Source organism: Dioscorea cayenensis, chromosome 14, assembly GCF_009730915.1.
Source record: "Dioscorea cayenensis subsp. rotundata cultivar TDr96_F1 chromosome 14, TDr96_F1_v2_PseudoChromosome.rev07_lg8_w22 25.fasta, whole genome shotgun sequence".
Lineage (NCBI taxonomy): Eukaryota > Viridiplantae > Streptophyta > Magnoliopsida > Dioscoreales > Dioscoreaceae > Dioscorea > Dioscorea cayenensis.
In genome coordinates, this window is record NC_052484.1 from 5637363 (window position 1) to 5662935 (window position 25573).

The following is a 25573-nucleotide window of genomic DNA, read 5'->3' on the forward strand; positions in this document are numbered from 1 at the left end:
CCATCAAGCTTGGACCTTCCATCTTCAGGAACATGAACATAGGCCTTGCAACCAAACACTCTCAAGTGATCATATGAGACATCTTTTCCTATCCAAACCCTATCTGGCACATCACTGTCCAAAACAACTACTGGAGAAGAGTTGATCAAATCAGTTGCAGTCCTCATTACTTTCCCCCAAAAGGGCTTAGGCAGCTTTGCATGAGAGAGCATCCATCTGATCCTCTCAACAATTGTCTTGTTCATCAACTCTACCACACCATCCAACTGAGATGTCTTGGTAGGTGTCGTCTCAAGCCTGATACCACTGAGTTTGCAATACCTTCCAAACTGCCCACCGTACTTACCACAATTATCTGCCTTGACTACTTTCAGCTTTTTCCCTGTCTCATTTCAACTTTGAGATGAAACTCCTTGAAAGCATCAAGCACCTAATTTTTGGTCTTCAGAGCAGTGGCCCTCACTTTCCTTGAGTGATCATCTATGAAGGTTACAAAACACTGTGCTCATCCAAGGGTTTTCTCTTGCATGAAACATACACCAATATGAATCAAATCAAGAATACATGACTTTGTACATGGGGAACATGAGTGAAAAACAACTCTATGCATGTTTCTCTCTAAGAAATCATCATAAGCTTTGAGTGTCATACCTTGCAAGTTCAGTAGACATTGGTTCTTAGCGAGAAGATGTAATTCTTTCTCACCGATGTGGCCAAGTCTCTTGTGCCAAAGATCAATGTCTCCATCCTCCTTAACTGTATTCACCTCTCCTTTGTGAACCCTTGCTTGTAAACCATAGAGTGTGTCTGTCTTCCTTCCTCTAGCAACCACTAGGGAGCCTTTGGTGAGCTTGTATTTGCCTTCACCAAACCAACTGATGAACCCTTCATCATCAAGCTTGCTTGTGGATATTAGGTTTAGGCTCATGTCTGGAATATGCCTGACATTTTTAAGTAGCAACCTATACCCAAGGTTTGTCTCCAACCAAACATCTCCAACACCCACAACCTTTTGATGTAGCATTGTTCCCCATCTTCACATTCTCAAAGTCACCACTAAAGTAAGAAGTAAAGAGCTCATCATGAGGAGCAACATGGAATGACGCTCCTGAGTCAAGCACCCAGTTACTCTCTTGGCTAGCAAGACTGATATAGCTATCATCACAGACAACACAAATGTCATCCTCTGCGGCTACTGTATTTGTCTCCTGCTCTTCTTCACTTCCTCTATCTGTTCTCTCCTTAGGAATCTGCACTCCTTCTTCATATGACCAACTTTATTGCAGTGAAAACACTTGATGTTCTTCCTGCTTCTTGGCCTTGCTCTGGATGTTTCTCTGTCCCCATAACCTTGTGGAAGTATACTTGCACTTCTTCCACGATGTTCATTGGTTTCTGATATGAGTGCTTTAGAAGAAGATTCACTTTTCTCTTTTCTTCTGGCTTCTTCACTCAATAAGCTTTCATTTACCATCTCCATTGTCAACAATCCTCCAGGGGCTGAAGTACTCAGAGATACTACTAGTGTTTCCCACTTATCTAGTAGAGAACTTAGAAGTAGCAACGCTTGCAACTCATCTTCAAAAGTCATCTCCATAGATGTCAATTGGTTCACCAAGCCCTAAAAGTCACTAGTATGCTCAGTCATACTCCTTCCATCTCTGTACTTCAAATTCACCAATCTTTTGATGGTTGTGGCCTTATTTTTGAAGGTATTCTTCTCATACAAGACTGCTAGCTTTTTCCATAGCTCATCTGCCTTGACATCTTCAGAAATATGGTGGAAGATACTTGCATCAACCCATTACCTAATTATGGCAGCTGCCTTCAAATGCAATATCCCCCATTCATCATTAGTTATACTCCTTGGCTTTGTCTTCCCCATAATAGGAAGATATAGATCTTTCACAATTAACAAGTCTTGCATCCTGCTCTTCCAAATTGAATAAATCGAATGGGTTAACTTTATCATTATACATGTATTTTCTCCTTCCATTTGAGCTCACATGGATTGCCTCTGTCAACCTGGCGCTCTGATATCACTTGTTGGGCGTTTGGACGATATTTATAACAGTAAAAAACTCAGTGGAAGTCACTTGTATGTTCTGCGTGGTCGGTATGCGACCCACGCATCTCACTGACGATTCTACGCGGCCTGTATGTGGCCCACACACCTCACTGGCGATTCGCACACTTCACTAGCAACCTTACGCGGCCGGTATGTGGCATGCCCGCTTCACTGCCAATTTTGTAAAGTTTTCTTGAGGCTTCAAAGATCTTCCTAAGGCTTCTACAAGGCATCAATGCTTCAAACCAAGCATAAAACATTACCAAATTATTCAATTTTTATTAGAATGAGATGAACAAACATACAACAATGTATGAACACAATTTTAGCGTGGAATACCCTATAAATCGAGGGAAAACCCGCGGGACTCCTTGAAGCCTCTTAAACATGTATCCACTATATCAACAATGGTTACAATAGTTCTTCTCTAGCTAACTAGAGGTTTACATGCATGAGGGCAACAACATTCATAAGAGAGGGTTTTGTATGACATTACCACTATCATCATCACCAAGGATGGATAACAAATAACAAATAGGGGTAAAGGAAGGATCAAACCTAATCAATAGGTAGAGCTTCTTGCAAGTAATCTCCTCCTGGAGTTTGAGTGAGATTTGGCGATGTTTAACCGTCCGATCTCCTTGCCCTAGCTCCCTCTCTTCCCTTTCTCCCCTCTTGGGATCTTGGTGGTAGCTTCCTCTCTCTCTCTCTCTCTCTCTCTCTCTCTCTCTCACTTCCTCACATGCTGCACATTGCCCTCAAACCTTTGGATGACTCTTTCTCATTCACAATAAATGAGAGATCCTTAGCATGCGAAATTACCATGTTGCCCTCCACTTCTTCATTATTGACATAGCTTCATTTTTTTTTTTTTATCATTTTCATATTAGGCCAATTTTTTTGTGGTTTTTGGGGGCAAAAGGTGAGGATCTCCACGGTACCCAACTCTTTTCGAGTTTGGATGTGGGTTGAAAACCTGATGGATATTGGGGGCGGGTGATAGGGATTGAAGTCACCTATTGTATGCAAGTGTACGTGTCAGTCAAGTAATACAAAGTGTTGTGGAGCAGAGTTATCGATCAGCAGGGAATTAAAGAATACTAGTACTAACTCTAAACCTGACAATTAACTCAATCAAAGAAATGGAGTGTAAATGTGAAGTAAAAGCAAAGAACCAGGAACACATTGAAAATACAACAAAATAAACATGAAGGAAGGGTGTCTAGGTATAGACTTCCCCTAGGGTTTGTTAGATTTTAGACAATGGTTGTGCAAAATCTTGCAATCTAGTTGAACCAAGAAATTATCTAATACATAATACTCCCTTTCTCAAGCTGAATAGTAACTAATCCCATACAACGCTCATATAGATTACCCTATGACAGTAATGCATTCTATGAACTCTTTATAGTGAAAATACAGATTCAAAAGATTAGACAGTTCTTTTCTAGAAGCAATTACCCCTAATCCTACATGAAGTAAAATCAGAATATCCTAAAGCTTACTCTTTACGATTGCATTACACATAAAATCTTATGCTAACTCATTCGGAAAGATTACGAGAGAAAGAAATCTTAACTCTAAAGTGTTATATTTTAAGTGAATTTATGATCCCCTTCAATTACGGTATATTTATATTAGGTGAATCTCATTTGTCATGCAAATACAAAACCTGGGCGTGTCAAAACCGATCCGATGCTATCTCTTCGGCGTGATGCCATCCTTGTGGTGAGGATGTATGCAATAAGCAAGGTACTTTTGAGGATATTAAGAGGAAGATGGGGATTCAGGACTTCAGGGGCCATTTAGAGTTTATTTATTTTACTCAATATCCTTTAACATTGATGTGTGACCAAAATATCTCTATTTTCGAGCCAGCTCTAATTGGTTGGCGTCAATGCGTCATCTCACACAAGCTCATACGGCACGGGCACCCTTCTCGAAAAATTGACTCAAATCCAACGGCTAATGCCTTACTGCCCGTTGGCATCTGACGGTCCTGATTTTCCATAGATTGTGAATGCCCACGTCAGCGTCGTAAGTCCCAAGTTTCTCTATCTCACGCTAGAAAAAAATGACCTCAAAATAGAACATCATGTTATTTACGAATAAAACTTGGCCACCTGTTTAAGTAACAAATATCAGTTGTATTTCTCAGGTCCAAATATTACTTTCATTGCATCGTGGTCAGAATGATTCCGAAATGGTATTTGATAATTTAAAAGAAAAACAATCAGTGAATGTTTCACTGTAAAGAGACAAACAGAATCATTTTCTCTCAAATCATCTTAGCCGTTAAAACTGGCTACCTGAAATATAGATGCTAATCGTGAGGCAATTTCAATGGTCACGATCGATAATATTTGCTGTTCGCTGTGTAAACCACAGCAGCCAAAATAACGTTTCCAGATATATATATATATATATATGTTGCTTCGTATCTCAAACTTCATCGCCATTTCGAGGAATCCAAAGCCCTTCGTCGTTGGAAAGGAGGGCTGGTCGTCTTGGTCTACTCTTCGATCTTGCTCTTTTTCAGGTTCGATCGAAACCCTAGCTACAAATTGTTGTTTATTTTTTGGTGATCGTCTTCGAAGGCGAAATCGTTTGGGTTTTGTTTGGACTAATTTGGATTTTTGGCGATTTTTTTGATGTTTTTGAGATGAAATCGTCTTAATTCTGGGAGAAGTTAGTATTAATGTTTGTTTTTGTATGTGGATTTACTTGCTTTTTAATTAGAAATCGTGGATTTGTTGCTAGAGTATTCACGGATTGATTTTAGAGTGATTTGAAGGATTCTTGGGGTTTGATCTTTGATGTATATATATATATATATATATATGTTGTTGTTGTTGTTGAGATGAAACCGTGTTATTCTGAGAGAATCGGGTGTGGAAGCGACGTTTGATTTTTTTCGAATGTGAAATCCTGAAATTTTGGCTAGGTTTCCATGGATTGTTCTTGGGATGGTTTGGAGGAGTATTTCGGGATTAATGATCGGATTCTCGTCTGTCTGTTATTTTTCTTGAAGAATAAAGCAATTCTAGGCCTTTAAACAGCATGTCATGATCAATAATTGTTCTAATGTCTTGAATCTTTGTGGCATGTGATTTCATTAAACATTCTAAATCAACAGAGCATTTCAAGGCTGCAAAGGAGCTGGCTTTATGGTTCTATTTGTGAATATGTCATTTAAAGTAGCTGGTTTTGGTGAATTGATTTGGCTAAATACATGACAAAGACCTTAAGTTCTTGTTATGTATGTTTCAAAGTTTATTTGGAAGGTTTCATTATTAGTAAGAAACTATATTTGGTAGTATTATTATTTAGAAATAATCTTTATGTTTAAAGATATAGCTAATAGGAAATTCTTATGTTTCAAAATAATGCAAGCTATATAAGCATTTGTTAGTCAAGTATAAAATTTTCTTGTTACCTTCTGATATTTTCAATAATATTCTTCTCTTGTTCTTTATTTCCTATTCCATCATGACAGCTAAAATTTTTCTGTGAACTATTAACTATTACTCTTATTACTATAGGTAGATAAATGTTGTAGCTTCAAGTGATGTATATCAACTTATGCTTTTTCTCTGCATTTTAGCTCTTGTTTCTGTCTCGAGAAACAGTTTCCAATTGAGATACTATAGACCAATTGCCAAGCATTTGAAACTAGACCAGATAAAGAAAGTTGGAATTAATTGACGCTTGAATACCTATTGACCAAGCACACTCTATCTCTTTACAGTGTCAGTTATATATGATTAGATACCCTAAGCATGCAAGTAAAAATTAGATAAGAACACAGTCAAAAAAGCGCTTTGCAATGTAGGTAAAATATGGTTCTTGTTTCTATAGGTAAAGAAAATGGCTGACAGTGAGGATATCCAGCCTCTCGTTTGTGATAATGGTACTGGAATGGTTAAGGTATGGCACAGCCTCATCACATTAGCCAAACTCCTTTTTCGTTTTTATCAAACACTCACCAAATGACAATCTATACATGTCCCTATTTATCATATAGGCTGGTTTTGCTGGTGATGATGCACCAAGAGCAGTATTTCCCAGTATTGTAGGCCGACCTCGTCATACTGGTGTCATGGTTGGTATGGGCCAGAAGGACGCTTATGTGGGTGATGAGGCGCAATCTAAACGAGGTATCCTCACCTTAAAGTACCCAATTGAACATGGAATTGTCAGCAATTGGGATGATATGGAGAAGATTTGGCATCATACCTTCTACAATGAGCTTCGTGTTGCACCTGAGGAGCACCCTGTATTACTTACTGAAGCACCTCTCAATCCCAAGGCCAACAGAGAGAAGATGACTCAGATTATGTTTGAGACCTTTAATTCCCCAGCTATGTATGTTGCAATCCAGGCTGTGCTGTCCTTGTACGCGAGTGGTCGCACAACTGGTCGGTAGAGTTTCCAATCGCTTTCTCTGAAATCTAGCAACTTATCAGCTAATTACAATTTGTTATATGCCAACATGAACAGGTATTGTGCTTGATTCTGGTGATGGTGTGAGCCATACTGTCCCAATCTATGAGGGATATGCCCTTCCACATGCCATACTCCGGCTTGATCTTGCTGGTCGTGATCTCACTGATGCCTTGATGAAGATTCTCACTGAAAGAGGCTACTCCTTTACCACCACCGCTGAGCGGGAAATTGTAAGGGATGTGAAGGAGAAGCTTGCGTATGTTGCACTTGATTATGAGCAGGAACTTGAGACCGCCAAGACCAGTTCTTCAGTAGAGAAAACTTATGAGCTGCCTGATGGTCAGATCATCACTATCGGTGCAGAGAGGTTCCGTTGTCCAGAGGTCCTCTTCCAGCCATCCCTGATTGGAATGGAAGCTGCAGGCATCCATGAGACCACCTACAACTCCATCATGAAGTGTGATGTTGATATCAGGAAGGACTTGTATGGCAATATAGTGCTCAGTGGGGGCTCTACAATGTTTCCTGGCATTGCCGATCGGATGAGCAAGGAGATTACTGCCCTTGCTCCAAGCAGCATGAAAATCAAGGTAGTTGCACCACCTGAACGCAAGTACAGTGTCTGGATTGGAGGATCCATCCTTGCTTCTCTGAGCACCTTCCAACAGGTGAGTTCTTTGGAGTTGTTCATTTTTCATTTCAAGAGAAATCATCTCTTCCTTTTTTGTCTCATGCAAATAATTTAACATATTTATTTGTTATGGCAGATGTGGATATCTAAAGCTGAGTATGATGAATCTGGTCCTTCAATCGTCCACAGGAAGTGTTTCTGAGCCGCTGAGTTCTTCCTTAGTGTTGTTCTTTTTGTATGGTTTGATCAAATTATGGGTTTTCTGGTTTGTCGGTGGCTTGAAGAGTTTGCTTGTTCGATGTGCTTGTAGTGGTACACCCTTTGTAGCAGCTTTTCCCAATTTAGTTGAGGTTGTAGCTGTTTAAGTGTTTGCATTTTATTTTATTTTATTTTATTTTATAAATTAATTTTATTTTATTTTTCCAATTTGGTGGGCGTTGTAGTTTTGGCGTTAGCTGAATGGTATGTAATTTCCATTATCATGTCAATGTAATTTTCTAGCGCGAGATGTTTGAAGAGCCTTGGATTGCACAGTATCATCTCCTTCTAAATTGGAGTATTTAATAATGCACACGAAAATTAATAAATAAATAATCTTGTGTTAGAAATTAATGTTCATTTGTAAATCATTCGACTTTTTCGCTAAATATGTGTAGATAAAATAAAATCCATTTATTAGGTTTACTCAACGGTGAATACATCCCCGTTGAGTTCGGGGACAGGGTTGGAAATGTACTTGACAAGTTGGGACCAGGGAGGAATACATCCCAGACATAAATCCCCATCCTGTTGGCATCTATAGTTGCATGTTTTCCCATTTTTCATTTAAAATACAAACATGTGTGCCTACTTTAAAAACGTCGCCTCATATTTCTTTCTTAATTTAAAACTTGTCCTGGGAAACAAGTCAAACAAACATGTTTTTCAAAATTACAAATTAAAAATGGAAATAAATTATAAAGTAAATAAATAAATGTTTAAATAATTGTTTTTAGAACAAATAGAAACAAACAGGTCCTTAATATAAACAATCAATTTTGAGATGTTTAGTCATTGCCATAAGTTACATTTTGAAATGGAAATGTAAGTTTTATTCTACCTTCACCAACCAGAATCGTAGCTTCCAAATCAGAAATGAAACTCATCTTGCATTAAAGTCGGCGCTAAAAATCATAAAAATGTATTTTCCATTTCAATCTTTTAATTTCCTGAGACTATAAAGTTACTCCATAGCTTAACTAAAATCATTAAACTTATTTCACCTTAAGTCATGTCAAAACGGAATATAATAGTGCAAAGACAACAATTTCACCATAAACACCACATACATTCATCTTAGTTTGAGATGCATACACAATAGAAACCTGCACAAATCCTTTGTTTGATACGAGACTAACACTCTTTAATGGCACTATGCTCAAACCATTTATCACTATCTGAAGACATGCTACTAAGTGAATATGTTTTCTGTTTCAGTTGATACAAGATCAATACTCTCATTATCATTTGTGCTAACTATTCAAAATATTATACTTCAAGACAAGTTATTCGATCAAAATTGCAACATGATGACAAGTCGACAGTAAACAAGGGAATAATATTCTCAAAGGCATCACTTGCCCTGCTCATTCAACATATTCTACCACTAGGGCATGCATCCAATAAAAAAAATTTCAAAATGATTCTCATAAACTGCAGTTATATGCATCAGATAAATCTACCCATTCTCACCACAAAAGGGGGAGAAAAAGAAATACAAGTGTTCTTTTTAAAGCCAATATAGAATTGAACATTCTTATGAACTCTTCAAACTTTGAAATCATATCTAACACAACCAATTACCCAGAGCTCAAATCTCCCACTCAAACAACATACCAAATCCACATAGACCACTAAACATCTCTTCATGGTTTCCTTACTATTATTATTTAGTATCACAACACATAGCAGCAATGACCACATGTTAGTGCATTGTATGAATTTAAGCTAAAATCAGTGCATTAAAAGGAGCATCCAAAGCAAAGGGAAAAAGGATCAAGGATCACAGAGCGGATGAAAATTCTACAAAGAGTGTCATATTTATACTGCAGTGGGAAAAATCTCAAGACATGTATTTAGTAATAAAGCAAGAGTGGGAGAGATGTGGGTGAGTGCATTTCTTGCGCAGGGAGGGTAGGGGGACCAATGGAATTGATCATTATTTTCATAAACTACACACATATCCATCAGTTAAAACTACCTGCTCTGACCAATAAACCTAAGTTGCAAGCCATGCAAGTACTCCTTTTGCAATCATTACAGGATTATCATTCTTAGAAACTCTTTGAACTTTGAAATCATATCTAACATGACCAATTACCCAAGGTTCAAATCTTGCACTCAAACACTTTACCAAAACCACCAAATTTGCTAGATTTATCTTCATAGTTTCATTACAATCATTATTTACTATTTCACTTTACAGTAATAGTCATATATTAACACACTATATGAAGTTCAAGCATAAATCAGTGTCAAAAAGAAGCATGAGAACCAAAGGATTAAAAAAAGATCAAGATTCATAGAGAATGCAAATAAACAAGAGTAATGGATTTAGACTGCAGCAGGCTCAACAGAAAAATCTCAAGACATATATTCAATAAAAGAAATCGCAAAGAGATCATTGTTTCCATAAACTACACATATATTCATTAATTAAAGCTACCCAATCTAACAAAAAAAATGCAAATATTCTTCTTGCAATCAATACAGGATTAACATTATTACAAGCTATTCCAACATCAAAATCATATCTAACACAACCAATCACCCAAAGATCAAATCTTGCAATCAAACAACATATCAAATCCACATAAATCACTATAAATTATCTTCAAACTTCAATTATTGTTATTATTATTATCATCATTTACTATCACAACGCAGAGCAGTAATGCTTGTATACTAGTGCAATCATATCAAGTTAAAGCTAAAACCAGAGGCACAAAAGGAGCATGAAAAACAAAGGAAAAAGATAATATATCACGGATTGAACGGAGATAATACGGAAGTACTAGACTTAGGCCGCAGCAGGCTCAGCAGGAGGAGGGAGCTGAGATGGGGCAAGGGCCTTCTTGATGGAGAGAGCGTGGATGCTCTGCATCAGCTCAACCAGCGCAGCATTCACCATCCGGTGCCTCTCCAGCAGCCTCTTCCCTTCAAACTTCTCGGAAACCACCTCAACCTCAAAGCTCGCTCCGCACCTGCGATCCAATCTCTTTTCAGCCGATAAAATACACAAAAATAGAGAAGAAGAAAGGATGAGAATTCTCATTACCCTCCGGAGGTGTCAATGACTTCCTGAAGAAGAGAAGAAGAAGCAAGAGATTAGATAGTTAGGGCTTGGGAAAAAAAGGGAAAATTAAGGGGAGAGGAAGGAGAAGAGAATAGGGATTAGATTACGAGATGAGAAGGATTGAAGGTGGAGGTGAGCGCCGCCTCGACGTCCGCCTTGGTGACCCCCATGGCTGGAGCTTGATCGTCGGAGTCTCGCCTTCTTGCGAGAGAACGAACCAAAGAAGACGAGTGGAGACGAGATGAGAGAGGGAGACCTGCGATATATATATATATATATATATATATATATATATTCATTATATCTTAATATTTGTTTTGGATTTTATGTGAAAACAAAAATTATTTTGATGCATGTAAAAGTAATTTAATTTAATTTATTAATAATGTTACAAGCTACAAACTTTTACCTTTTGAGTTAAAAAGTATTGAACTCTCCGACCCTTGAGGGGTAGCCTAAAGTTTGGCGGGGAGTTAAGAGTTACGAAAAGTAAAAGGAAAAAACAAAAGAAAGCTTAAAAAAAGATGTGTTTATTCTACTCTCTCAAATTTTTTTTTCTACAAAGAGAATGTTCTTTTTCTTATTTAGAAGAAAAGTCCGTTGCATGGATATAAACAAAAGACACACATCTTTTTTGTGTTTGTTTTCATTTGCTTGATGTGATACTTGTGACGAACCTGAGTTTGACTGGCAATAAGATTAGATGGTGTCATGCCATTATAGTCTTGATGAAAGAAAAAAAAAAACTAAGTAGTGAGAAAGATAGCCTTCCTTTAGTAAGGTTGCGACGCTAAACTTTTATGGAAACTTCTTTCCCGACAAATTTCCCTGACCCTCCTTGGTTTATTATCTTTTCATTTCAATGGGGATTAAGTTACTTATTTTTTCCCCCTTTTTGAGAAGGTAACTAAGAAAAATATTATCTGACGGCTGATGGGCTGTGAATTTGAGAAAAAATATCAAGGCTGAATAGCATTAGCTGACTTGTTGTAGGGGCAGTAACAATTTTTATTATTAAAATATTTCTTCATGGCTTTTTGAATAAAGTATAATACTTATGTATCACATTTCCCGCTATTTAATTAAATTTTTTTTTAAATAAAAAAATGCATAAATTCTTCTGTGTAATTCTTAAAACTTTTTAAAGGTTTCACTCAAACCTTCAGTAACAATTGAGAGTGAGGATACAGATTTTGCCATGTTATATTTTAAAATTAATTTATTTAATGAATCAAAGAAATGTGGAATTTTTTTTAAAAATTATTGTCATGACAGCATAAAAACTATTATAATATTTTGCAAGGTGCAAATACAATTTTTTAGAATTATACACATAAAGACAAGCATTTTTTGTGGAATAACAGCCTTTCAATCAAATGGTTATTGGATGAATGATTCTTCTTGGATAAGAATGAAAGGTTCGCTTTGGATATATTTCAATTTTCGAGAATCATTAGCTCTTATCATTTAGGCTTGTTATTCTGTAATGCTTTATTTTTATCATGTCCCATTTAATGCTTTTATATAATTATTTTAGAATAAAAAAATTAGGGAAAATTATTGTTTAACCCCCAGAAGTTTGAAAACTTTCCAAACAGCCCCTGTAAGTTATGAATACCCTGAACAACCCCTCCTTTTTAGTCTCAGTTCCTTTTTACCCATGCAGCTCACTCCGTCTGTCTCCATATTGTGAAATTCCATCATTGCTCTTGAAAATTGTGAGAAAAACTGCCCAATACATCATGTTCATAAAAATTGTACTTTGAGCCATCACATTTCCATCCTTTTTGCTCAACTTTTTTTGTCTCTTGTTAAATAGACTTTATAAGACTTTTATCACCTTGGAGAGTTCTTCAATTCCTCCCCATTTGGTGTGTTGGAGTTCTGCCGATTGCCCGAGAGAGAGAGAGAGAGAGAAACAATTTATTATTGCGTAGGTCTACCACGAAGAGTTTTTGTGCTATGTTCGTTTAAGATATATATTAAGCTATTACGATGTCATGATTTCGCTTAACTTAGTCTGTTTCTGCTTAATAGTGTATGTTTGTGTTTAACTAACCTAGTTTCCTCTTAAGTAATCCAGTTTCCACTTAAAATTGTATGTTTGTGCTAAACGAGACCCTGTAACTTAAACATGAACCAATATTATTAAATAGGAACAAAAAATTTTTAAACAGTTTATACCCAAGCTATGCGAAAATGCGTATATTTAAATAGAAATAGGGGAACTCTCATTGCACATATGCTGGCTAAGAGTACAAGAGACCCACTGGGACACTACAAATAGACCTTTCTTACAATTAGTTCACCGGAGGCATCGATGAGGACATTGGAGAGTTACCGACGATGGACACAATGGAGAGTTTAGTGTGGTCAGACAACCCATTGGGTGGGAATATTCCGGTGACGTTGAAGATGATGGAGAATCTCAAGGTGGTGCCCATGGCGAAGAATGGGTTGACCAGTGGTGTACCGACCGGAGTGCTGGACCTTGGCAATCTAACGGAGTTTGATGTCCCTGACAACTAGCTCACCGAAGAGATTTTGACACATACAGCCAGTGTTGCGGAGGCCGGGTTTAGAGGTAACCCAGGGTTATGTGGGAATCCACTGTCGTCCTGTCGCCGTGCAGTTCCATGAAAGTCGGAGAAGATTTTTTTTCATTTTCTTTGTTTTTTTTAAGAAAAAATTGATCTTTGTTTTTGTGTGCCTTGTTGTTGTTGTGTTTGTTATTTGGGGTTTTGGATAAGAAAGAGTTAAAAAGAGGAATTTTTAACTTTTATCGAGTGAGAGGTTGGTGATAACAAAATAGAAGCATCTTTGGTTCTTCCAAGATATTTTCTTTTAAATATTATTTTAAGCATTGATTAAAATGAACAAGTTGAATTTGAGTTTGATTTTTATTTTTATTTTTAATCTAATAATTTCTAAAGAGTTTTGGGATCTAAATTAGTCAAAATATAATGTATTATTGTACTAGCAACTTAACTTAGTCAGTTTCCGCTTAATAGTGTATGTTTATGTTTAACTAACCCAGTTTCCTCTTAAGCAATCCAGTTTCCGCTTAAAAAGCACTAGTGAAGATGGCTCCATCAAAGGAAGAAGAAGAAAAACTCTTAAGTTATAAAGGAGATCTCAATGACTTAGATTTAACGGAGAAGTTTATCAAGGCATTAGTAAACATACCATTTGCTTTTCCAAGGATAGAGGCCATGCTATACATCAAAACATTTGAAGATGAAGTTTTACATCTCCGAAAATACTTCAAAATGTTAGAGGTAAGTAAAGAAGACAATAGATTTGATGTCATGTTAAGATATAACTAAATATATCTTAACTCTTTAAAGATAAACGTAGACATTTAAAGATACATGTTAACATATTGTGATTAACATAAAAATGTTAACTTAAATAGGAAATAAACCAGTAACTTAAACAAGAACCAATATTGTTAAATAGGAACAAGTTTTTCTAAACAGAAAAGACCAAAGTTACACGAAAACGTGAAAACTTAAACATAAACAAATTGTGTATCGCTTTTTGGTGTCGGTGTTACATAGAAACTTGAACGAGAACAATTAAATATTTAAGGATATCTCAGAATGATAGCCACATCTTTCGGCTAGGAAGATTGCACAACAAAAGACATTTCACGGCCAAAAAAAGGAATTCCTTAAACACACAATTTTCTTTTGGTTTGTTTGAGATGAGTCTTCAAAGTTGTAGTGGTTTGAGATGAGTCTTCGAAGTACATAGAGCAAATATAAACCTAAACCCTAGGAATGCCTTCCTACTTTAGAGCATGATCATTGGCTTGTATAGTTTGAGATGAGTCTTCGAAGTTGGAGCAGTGTTAGGCAGGAGTTCTCCTGTGCAGATGTGGTCGAATGAACAACCGGTCAAATAGATGGTGTTCAAGAATTTGACACTTCGCGAAGAAGAGAAAATATTTCAGGAGTTTTAGTACAAGTAGATGAAGGCCTGAAGAAAAAAAAAAGACTACACTAGTAGATGAAGGTCATTATTGTCATTCCCAACTGACTCTGTGTATGCCCTTTTAACGGCTTGTGGGGTTTAAAAATAAGTGGAGGGAAAAGGAGGGTATTTTTGGTGATAACAAAATTAAAGAGGGCCAAATGTACATTAGCGAAACTTAAGGGGTATTTGGCAATTAACACAAAAAATTATATAAAGAATAGATAATTAAAAATCATAAAAAAAAAATGATAACTATTTCCATCTTGAGCTTTCAGTAAATGGCTTGGCATTCGACATCAAAGTAATTTGCCTATTTATTATCGTGTCTCATCGCTTATAAATTGCCTATTGATAAGCCTATTTTTTATATCATGAGGAACATAAAAAAAAATATATCCATCATTTTTGCTGGAGCTGTGAATAGGTGGGTTCTGAGGGAAAAGGAAGAAAGAAAAATAAAAATAAGAGTATATATCAACGATCAAAGGAAAAAAAGAAAAAAAAAGAAAAAAAGAAATTAGTGAGAGAAAACAATAGCTAGAAAGGGATACAAAAAATAAAATAAAATAAAATAAAATAATAATAATAATAATAATAGAAGATGAGTGAAGGAAGTGAGGTTTTGAGATAGGGCAAGAAGATCATGCTGAAATTATGGTGGATTTTGTGCAAATTTTAAATGGTGAATTTGTGAGAAGTTCTCCTCATTTACAGGGTTGATTTCTCAATTGATCTTTCTTCTTCTTAATGCTATATTTTAGTATTTACATACCCCTTGCGTGTGTATACCGCAAGTGTACGGGTCGTCGAAGTAATAAAATACCCCGGTGAGTGGGTAGTCGAATCCACAAGGAATAGTTGCTCATAAACACAAGTATTGCTACTTAACTATAGTGAATGCCAAGTTATAATGTTGATTCAAAGTGTCAATGCAAATAAAAGTAAAGAGAAAAGAGAACAAGCAAAAGGAATAAGGAGAAGCAATCGATAGTAAAATGGGGTACTCGGACAATGCTCACCCTAGGACTATTATTTCAAGTGGAAGACTAGTATTATACCTCCTAATTGAAGTTTAATGAGTCGTGGAAATCTAAAGACACACGGTCCCAAACCTAAGGTCAACCATGACTAACCCGTACACTATGCTCCGGTGGAAAGGGATATTCTCGACGCCTCACACTGTGTAAGGTTGCTTGAAGCTCTAGGGATTCCAAGTGATAAATCCTATTCCCAAGCACTAAGGATTACTTCAACACTTCACTCTGTTGCTCGTGCAACTAAGCCCTAGTGGAGTTTGTCTCTTAGCACTTCACTCTATCGCGACTGCAAAGAACTCTTGGAACGTGGAGGTAGGATAAATCAAATCAGAAGAGAAAGAGGACGTTCAACTACCTCTCGACTCACCCTCTCGGCCCTCTTCAACCTTGTTTTGTCTAATCCTAATGACACACCCCTTGCGAGTGCGTATTGTAAGTGCACGGGTTATCGAAGTAATAAAGTACTCTGGTGAATGGGTAGTCGTATCCATGGAAAATAGTGCTCAGAAACACAAGTATTGTTGTTTACCTATAGTGAAGATGATTTAAAAGTGATGTGAACAATATCAATACAAAAAGAAATAAAGTAAACAAGAAAGAGACGTATGTGGGCTCTTTTCTTTCCACCCGGCCTTTAATTGGGATATGACCGGTTAAAAAGCATGGATCACAAATCAACTTTTAATTTTTTATGACTTCAAGAGATTATGGGTTCATGACTTCCATTAGGGGCAAGCCCTTAATGTTAATTACCCTGGGCATTGTCGCAGGAACCTCCGATTAAGGAATTAGTGTGAAAAAGAAAAGAAATTGTAACAATTAATTTTATTTATTTCAATAAATATGAATTCATAGATTTCATTGAAAATACAAGAAATTTGAAATTATCTTGACAATCATATTGACTTATGAACTTGTACCCGAACTTGTGTATTGGACGTTTTGCATTTTGGATTTGATTTGCATCTTGAGTTTGATTTGTGTCTCAAGTTATGTCTCCTCCATGTTGATGAACCATAGACTTGATTTTGACTTTTCATAAGCTTCGGCTTTTATGTTTGTGAAGCTTCCTTCTTGACTTGTGAAACTCTTTGGGTCTTTGACTTATGATGTCTCGAGACTACTGAGTTCAATTGTTGATTTATATAAATTTTTAAATATTGACTTGTGAAACTCTTTGGGTCCTCGACTTTTGATGTCTTGAGACCACTGAGTTCAATTGTCGATTTATATAGATTTTTTAAGTCTGGACTCTCTTCATATTTTAAGTCATGACTTGGTTGCTTTGGTTTTAATTATATATATATATATATATATATATATATATGTATATCATAATTTGTCGTTGCACACGTGTCATCATTGCATTGCATGTCTGATTGCTGTCTTGAAATAAATATCTCACGACCGCCTTAAAATTTATATATTTTTATATTCTTAATTTTTGCAGCCATCTCGAAATGAATAAGTCACCACTACCTGTGCCTTATCACCACGTTGCATACTTTGCTGCCACCTTAATATATATATATATATATATTTATTTATTTTTATTCTTTGCCTTGAGACAAATTAAGTCACCACCTCAAGATAAGCACCCTTATTACTTTGCTTCGAGATTAGCATTTATTATTATTTTTTATTTATTTATTTTTTTGGTTGCCCCAGGGATAAGTTTTTATCCATGCATACAGTGCATGTTTCCTCTGCTATCCATTTGCTGCCATATCATTTCATTTTTTTTATTTATTTTATTCCACACTTGTCATAGTGGGTTCTATTCATTTATTTATTCTTTTAGAGGGCATGTGAGTATATAGCATGCACACTTCTCATTTTCCATTTCATTCATTTTTTTTTAATATTTATTTTATTTTATCATGCCCATATGCATGCTTTCTCAACTTTATCTCATGCACGTGTGCATGTATATAATGAATTTTTCCTTTTCTTTTTTCTTTTTATATCATGTGGCATGCTCCTATTTTTATTATGTTTCTCATTTTTTTATTATCATCATTTTTTTTATTCATGCATATAATAATTTTTTTAATCTTCCCATATATATTTTTTCATGGTGGGCCCTACTCTTTTAAAATCAAATGATAACTGGATTTGTTCTTTTGAATTCGTTATATATATATATATATATATTTTTTCTGTCAAGCATGTGTGCATGCTTTTTTTTTAATTATTTTTTTTTGTATTATTTTTTTTTATGTCATGAATGCTCTAATTTTTTTTCTATTGTTTTTTTTAAAATCATTTGATGATTGGCATACGTGTCTCTTTCATGGTGTGTGGGACCCCCTTTTTTTTATTATTATTTTTTTAATTTTAAACATGCATGTGAATATGTATGCCTCTCATTTTTTTCTATGCACATATGCATGCATGACTTTGAGTTCACATAATCACTGTTTGGAATATTCTGAACCAATGAATGATGGCATTCTATCTTAATTAATTAATCACCATGTGGAATATGTATGAAAGCGAGTCACTCATCTTTTCTTTCCATAACCATTCATCAAAATATCAATATTTCCATTCTAATCTTTTATACATATTTCTCCATGCATTATCATTATCAGCTTCGTTAGCATCATCATTAGCATCATTAGCATTTTCTAGCATCTCTTTTCTTCTTTTGAGATTTTAAAGCACTATCAGTTCCAATATATTGCCATATATTCCTTAACTCTTCCATGCGTACAGATTTGATCAAATAAGCCCCATGTCTTATTTCTTTCATCACAGCATTAGTGCTTCTATCAGCAGACAAAATCAAAACCATCCTTCCTTTCCCTGAGCAAAGATAAAGACTTCGAAACCCGAGTACAACTTGTGAATCGATATGAGCATTTATGAAGCATCTGCTCAAGGATTCTCAGGCAAGTAATATCATCATCCACCACGTAGTTACAATGCTCAACCCCTGTGACTGCATGTAAAGAGCACAGCAACAAAGCCCATGCGCAACCTTAGCAACAGTAGGCGCAAGTGGATGGTTTGCGATAGAAAATCATATGCATTTCAATCTCGCCACCACAAGTAAGATGACCGGCCCCTTCTCTCTTTCAATCCCACATGCTCTTGGTTGTCAGCGCAGAAGAGCGGCGTGGTGATCCATGTACAGCGTGCCAGGCTTCAAAACGCAGTAGATCTCGCGGTAGACGTCTTGGAGCTTGGGTGCGCAGCAGGTGGCTTCAATGGAGTAAGCGGCATCGAAGGTTGCGTTGGCCAAGGGCATCGAGAGTAAGTTGTCGCACACCGCGTCACAGATCGAGTCAAGACCAGTGTTCCGGTTGCGAGCGCGCACACGGGCGACTTGATACTCGTTGATGGTAATTCCCTTAATGTTTGCCCGGGAGTTAGCCGTGACGGCACGCATCGGACCGCCGATGCCTTACCCGATGTCGAGGACTTTGAGGCCTGGCTGCGCGTTGATAAGATTGGCGGCGCGTTCTTCGTGGATGCGCGTGGCGTCGCAGTGAGAGAGATTGGGGATGGAAGGAGATAAGTGGAAGCTCTTGCCCCAACCCTACTCATAGATGTCGGTGATGAGGTTGTAGAAGGTGTCGTCGTCTTCGCCGCCGATCAGATCCGGGGTTTTGGCGGAGAAGATGATAAAGAGAGCACGAGGGAGAATAAATGCATGCATGTGCGTGCATGTGGTTTTTTTATTATTTATCTTTCTTCTGATTTTTTTTATTCTTCTTCTCTTCTGATTTTTTTTCTTTCCTTTTTTTATTTATTTTTTTAATCTTCTTTGTTTTCGAGGGCTTTGGCTTCTTCCCTTTGTCTTCTCCTTCTTCTTTTCAGTTGGCAGCAATTATGGTGACGCAACATCAACACGACAACACTAGTGAGCATTAGCAGTGACTGCGGCAAGTTGCTTTAACAACATCAACGGTGTCAAGCTGCTTAGCGGCATTATCTCAGCCACTCAAGCAGCCATGGCGGTGAGCAACAGCAGCGGCGAGCGGCAAACGGCATGCTTGGCGGCATTATCTCAGCCATTCAAGCATGCCACGGCGGTGAGCAGCGGACGACCAAGGCAGCGACGACAATTCTCTCTTTTTTTTTTCATTTCATTTTTTTTCCTTTTTTTTTTTTAAATTCCTCCCCCTCTCCTTTTTTGGGCAGATCCTTCCTTTTATAAGAATCTTCTTATCTTCAACATCCGAAGTATCCGAACCACCCCGTACAATCATAACCTTCATAGACCAAGCGAGAGAAAAAAAGATAAAATCGAATTTTAAAATTTAAATTTTGAATTTTTTTTTAAAAAAATTTAATTAATAAAATTTCGAGAGAGGATAAAAATCAAATTTTTATCCTCTCAATCAAATTTTAAAATTTTAATAAATTAATAAAATTGAATATGCCCCGGGATATGTGTTTGGGAGCCCCAGGATTTGCATTTTCTCATGTTGCCTTGAGATTTGTTCTCAAGCTACATGAAATTTAAAATTGCCTCAAGATATCTATTTGGGCTATCCTAAGATTTGAAATTACCTCGAGATATGTATTCTCAAAGGCAATCTCGTAATTTGCATTTTGCCTTGAGATTTGATCTCAGGGGCAATTTTGTAATTTGCATTTTGCCTTGAGATATCTTCTCAAGGGTAATTTTACCATTTGCATTTTGCCTCGAGATATGTTCTCAGAGGCAATTTTGTAATTTGCATTTTTTTTTGCCTCGGGATTTGCATTCTAGTCCAAGACAACCAAATAATTTATTTTAAAGAGAGAATCCAAAATCAATTAGGATTAGGACATTTAAATGTTAATTCTAAATATATCTAGGATATATTAGAATTTAAATTAAATTAGGATTTGGGTTAAATTAGAACACTGGGTTCTATTAGGATATATGTTACATAATTTATATATAAACAACGTAATAGAATAATAGGAGAGGGAATTAATAGAAAATGGGGCACCCGGACATTGCTCACCCTAGGATTATTGTTTCAAGTGTAAGACCAATCATTATGTCTCCTAACTGATGTCTAATGAGTCATGGAAATCCTAAAACACACGGTCCCAAACCTAAGGTCAACTGTGACTAACCCTCACACTATGCCCCGACATAAAGGGATACTCTCGACGCCTCACATAGTGTGGAGTTGCATGAAGATTTGGGGATTCCAAGTGTTGAACCCTATTCCCTAATATAGATCTAACCCTTTGGTCCAGGTGAAAGACCCCTAGTCACAATTAAGCCCCAACACTAAGGATTACTTCAATACTTTACTCTGTTGCTGGTGCAATTAAGCCCCGGTAGAGTTTGTCTCTTAGCGTAGAGTTTGTCTCTTAACACTTCACTCTATTATGACCACAAAGAACTCTTGGAACGTAGAGGTAGGATAAATCACATCGGAAGGGAAAGGGGACGTTCCGCTACCTCTCGACTCACCCTCTCGACCCTCTCCAACCTAGCTTTGTCTAACCCTCATGGTGTATCACTCATCCACAAGGATTACCAAGATAGATTCTCAACCCTAGTGTCACTCTAAAGGAAAATCAATTCACCAAGCATTCAAGGTTGGAACTCTAAAAACATCAGTTAAAGAAACATAATGAGAGATCAATGAAACAAAATCATCCTAGGGTTTACAAGTCCAAGCACCCACTAGGGGTTTAGCACTCCATGGAGAAAGATATAATCAACAATGAAATCGAATGTAAAAGTATGCAATCTATAAGAAAAACCCCCTCGTAGTCCGTGTCAATGGTCTTGTGGAGTCGCCTCATCTTCTCCAAGAATTCCTTCGTCAAGATTAGGGTACACCTTGCTGAATTAATGACGATGAAAGCTCCCCCAATAACTATCTTCCGAAGGAACGAGATGTCGAAGGCCGTAGAGCCACTCCAAAGACCTAGCCAAAGCTTCTCTAAACCCTAGCCGCGAACGCGTCCAAAGATGGGGAAAATATGAGAAAAAGATTCTTTAAAACGTCTGAAATCGCGGCTTTTATAGGGGATGGAATCGGGCATTTCCACACGCCCGTGTGAATTTCCATTAACCTGTTTTATGCGATCTGTGAACAGTAACTGCTACAGTAATTTTGCTATAGTGATTTTCTACAGTACTTTGCCAAAATACTCCCGAATCCACACTTTTCATCGAGGCCATATGAATGAGCACACATCCATGTGGTAGATCGCGTTGTGTATTTAATACAAGCCACATTGACAAAGATCTTCCTAGTATTGCACAAGTTGAAACACATGAGTGTATTATTTGCTAAACTTGGAACAAACTTCACATCATGGATCAATTTTATGCTACCATCACAGGATTTAACTACAAATGAACCTTTGCCACTTATTTCCACCTTCTTGTCATCTCCCAATCTAACTGAATGCCTCACTGACTCATCTAACTGGTGAAATAAATCCTTTCTACCAGTCATATGACTAGAAACTCCACTATCTAACAGCCAGGCTTCAGTATGAGACACATCTAACCCCTCATGCACCACAAGTTCTAACATCATTTGGGCATTGATCACCCCTAGAACCTGATCCTTTCTCAAAATTCCTGTCTTGTGCCCAACAATAAGATCTCGTATGCCCAAACAACATTCACACAACAAGTAGTTCATTGTATTGTTAAAAACCATAATCCAAAATCAAAAGTACAACAAATTGGAAACAATTCAGTTTGCAAAGGTCCACAAATGAAACTTGCACATATTACAAAGCAAAAAAGTAAAGGCTAAATGAACTACTATATAACTCCATTGAGTACACTCTTCACATAAATCAAGTTGGCTTTGTCATCTGGAAATAAAAAGTATGATTCAATCTTGCCTTTGTCAGCAGAAATTATGCCAATCGCATGAACCACCTTTTCTTCTGTTAAACCATTGAGTTTTATTATGCTCTTATAAAGAAGTGTCCTTTTTTCCAGATATACATTCAAATGTTGGAAATAGGTTGCCACTTTACCTATTTCTTACTTTGTTCCATCACAAATATCATAAAATCTATCCATATGCTTGGAGAATGTATCATCAACTTGATCCTTGGCAGATCCCTTTTTCTTCCCTTTCTTCGAAGGCACACTTGACTCAACTTGCATTTACAGTGGCACCTTCCTCCTTTTATAAGAACCATTCAAGGGATCATTGCATGCATTTTGAGATATAAAGGCACATTCATTCATATCTTCCAACTCAACATCTACACCAAAATAGTTATCTTGGACCATATTGTTCATTGATTCATAAGCTTCAAAAGATGCTTTGGCTGCAGCAAATGTTGAATTCTCTCTTTCTATAGCTTTAACTGATTCACCTGCAAATTGTGCTCCATCTCTTGTCTCTTGGTCTTTTCCAAATATGATTTCTAGCTGATCAAAATAAGGAAATGCCTTGTTTCTAAGACCCGAGGCATCTTTATGACTCTGCATATATAAGTTGTTATTAGTAACATTGTACATAAAAATATAATTTTATAAAATAATTAGCATAGGCCTATGTCATATTACCTTAAGCCATGAAAACCACACATCATCATCACAAGTAACAACTTGATTAGCTTCATCCCATCCAAACCCAGACTGACCCCGCATATCTTTAAGTTCTCTAAATTGTGCTTTAAGTGTCCTCATCCTAGATTTAATATGAGGATCACCCATAATTTGCAGTTAGGTATCTTTTCAACCATCTATTCTGGTAGTTGAGTCAAATACCCTGTCTTGAAGCCATTATTTGCTCTCCAACCTTGGTTCACAAGCTCTAAGTAACATTCAACCAAAACTTTATCCTCAGCTAGAGTCCATTGATGGTTGTTCCTCTTGTTGGTCCTTGCACCTATTGGATTTGTTAAATTCTCCATCTGACATCAAAGTTAAAAGTAAATTTTTTTTTTTTTTTTTGCCAAGGCTAGGAAGTAGAGGATCTCATATGATAAACAATTTAATAGATACATATCCAAAATGAGAGTATATTAGCATAACAAGGGAGAGTTTAATTGTCATAAGAGAGTTTGTTTTTCAATTATCAAAAATAACATAAATTGTCCAAAAACAAAAGTGAAAACCAAAAACAAAAAAATTAATCTCCAGTTGCTTGATTCCTAGAAGCTTGTCATTAATTTCACATTTCTTGAGCCAAGTTGTCTCTAAAAGTTGTCCATGCATTGGAGGTCTCAATGTACTGGATACTTTGTGCATCATACATAGGGTCAAAATCCACATATGACTCATCCAATTCTGCCTCTAGTGGATCAAGAGCCATCTTCCTCCTAATATGATTGTGTAGGTAATGCACATGCACTTAAAATTCGGTAATGTGTTTTAACGGGATACCAAGACCTATCCCTAAGTATTCCCCATCTCATTTTCAAAAGTCCAAAACATCTTTTAATGACATTGCACGCACTTGAGTGTTTGTAGTTAAATAATTCTTCTTGTGATCGAGGGAGATTGTTTTGTTTCCACTCATTTAAATGGTAACGTTAACCTCTATATGGAACTAAGAATCCCTCTCCATTCGTATAACCAGCATCACAGAGGTAGTAAATACCTGAAAACAGAAAGTCCTTTTAAGTTTTTTTAATTACATTGATAAATATTATACTATGGTTTTACTAATTTAAGAACATTTGATATTATTACCTTGAGGAACTTTTAATCCATTTGGCCTAAAAATTGCATTTCTCAATACCTTAGAATCTGCTGCAGAGCCTTCCCAACTAGGCAATATGTATATAAGTTGCAAATCTTGTGAACACACACCAAGAACATTAGTGCCAATTTCTCTTTTTCTTGTCCTGTATATTGGCTTTTCCACTTCCCGGACATTGACTTTAATGTATGTCCCATCTAAGGCACCTAAACAATTCTGAAGTTTAACATAAAACACATTAATTAGTATATCAACTAGTTTAAATGAATAAATGTTAAATTAGAGACATTTGTATAAATTTCTTTTACCTTAAACCATTTCCATCGAAAGTCTGTAGAATTCAGAGGTACAAGATCTGGCTTCTTAAATAGTTCTTCATGTAACCCAGTGGCGGCGCCGGGGTATGGCGAGGAAGGACATCCGCCACACCCTCCGCCGGGAAAAAAAAACCTGTTAGCTTCTAAGGATTGAGTTGTGCAGCAGACGGGGTCGTGTAGAGTCACGAGTGGTAGCAGCAGCATATGCATGGCACCATTCATTGCTACTTTGTGATGGTTTAGCTTATAGGATAATTAATGAACTATTTTTTTTTCTCAATATCTATCTATTGATGGCAAGAAGTTATGCTATAAATAAGGCTAATTACTAATTGGATTTATGTTATGTGGTCCATGTGGATTAGTCATCACTAACTGGTGTTGGCATAGCATATCACATGTTTGTAGAAATGCTTGATAGGGTCAGTCATATGAGACTCATCACTAACTGTTGCTGGCATAGCACATGTTTGTAGAAATGCCTCATATGGTCAGTCATATCACATATGAGCTATTATCCTATTACCACTTTGTAATTGTAGTAACTTGTCTCCTTATATTTTGTACTCATGCATTATTAGAATGAAAGGCAACCATTTAGAGATTTGGCATTGACTCATTATATTTGTTTTTTTAGAAAAATCTCATCTCCTGGATTTGATATCAAGATTTGGCTTTGCACATAGAAAGATTGGCCATATTGGTAAGTGTTTGTTTAATTGTTTTTTTTTTTAGAATTCCATCACCAGATATGTTGTTTTTTATTTTTTGACTTCTAGTTTTTCATGTAATATTTTGTCAATTGACTTCACCATTAGATTCTTGGAGGTTTTACATCTATTTGCATGCTTATGATCTTTGATTTGTTTATTTAAATGCATTGATTGTAAATTGTTATTGTTATTAATAGGAATTACAAAAATGAAAAAGGATTTCATGCCAATAAACCCGAGTCCTTCATCAACTCCCAAACCATCAACAATGAATAATGAAACTCCTATTGACCAAGCTAGTGGAAAAAGACCTCGTGTAGAGGTAGAAGTTTCCGATAATGATATAGTTAGTGATCCGGGCTTGAGAAATCCAATTGATAGCTTTCCCTTAGAGATGAGGGATA

The 25573-nt window shown here is 36.5% G+C and overlaps 2 protein-coding genes across 2 annotated transcripts; one reads left to right on the forward strand and one right to left on the reverse strand.

Moving 5' to 3' along the window:
- Positions 1-4528: 4528 nt before the first annotated feature.
- On the forward strand, positions 4529-7661 carry LOC120276441 (actin-like). The gene is made up of 5 exons (XM_039283184.1): positions 4529-4607; positions 5927-5995; positions 6093-6486; positions 6569-7182; positions 7282-7661. Exons 2-5 carry the CDS (start codon positions 5936-5938, stop codon positions 7345-7347), a joined length of 1134 nt encoding a protein of 377 aa, XP_039139118.1. The 5' UTR covers positions 4529-4607; positions 5927-5935; the 3' UTR covers positions 7348-7661.
- A 2328-nt stretch (positions 7662-9989) lies between these two features.
- Positions 9990-10734, reverse strand: LOC120276442 (protein BOLA2). Its single transcript, XM_039283185.1, has 3 exons — positions 10587-10734; positions 10462-10484; positions 9990-10387 (listed from the first exon to the last, which is right to left on the reverse strand). Exons 1-3 carry the CDS (start codon positions 10647-10649, stop codon positions 10204-10206), a joined length of 270 nt encoding a protein of 89 aa, XP_039139119.1. The 5' UTR covers positions 10650-10734; the 3' UTR covers positions 9990-10203.
- Between the last annotated feature and the right edge of the window lie 14839 nt (positions 10735-25573).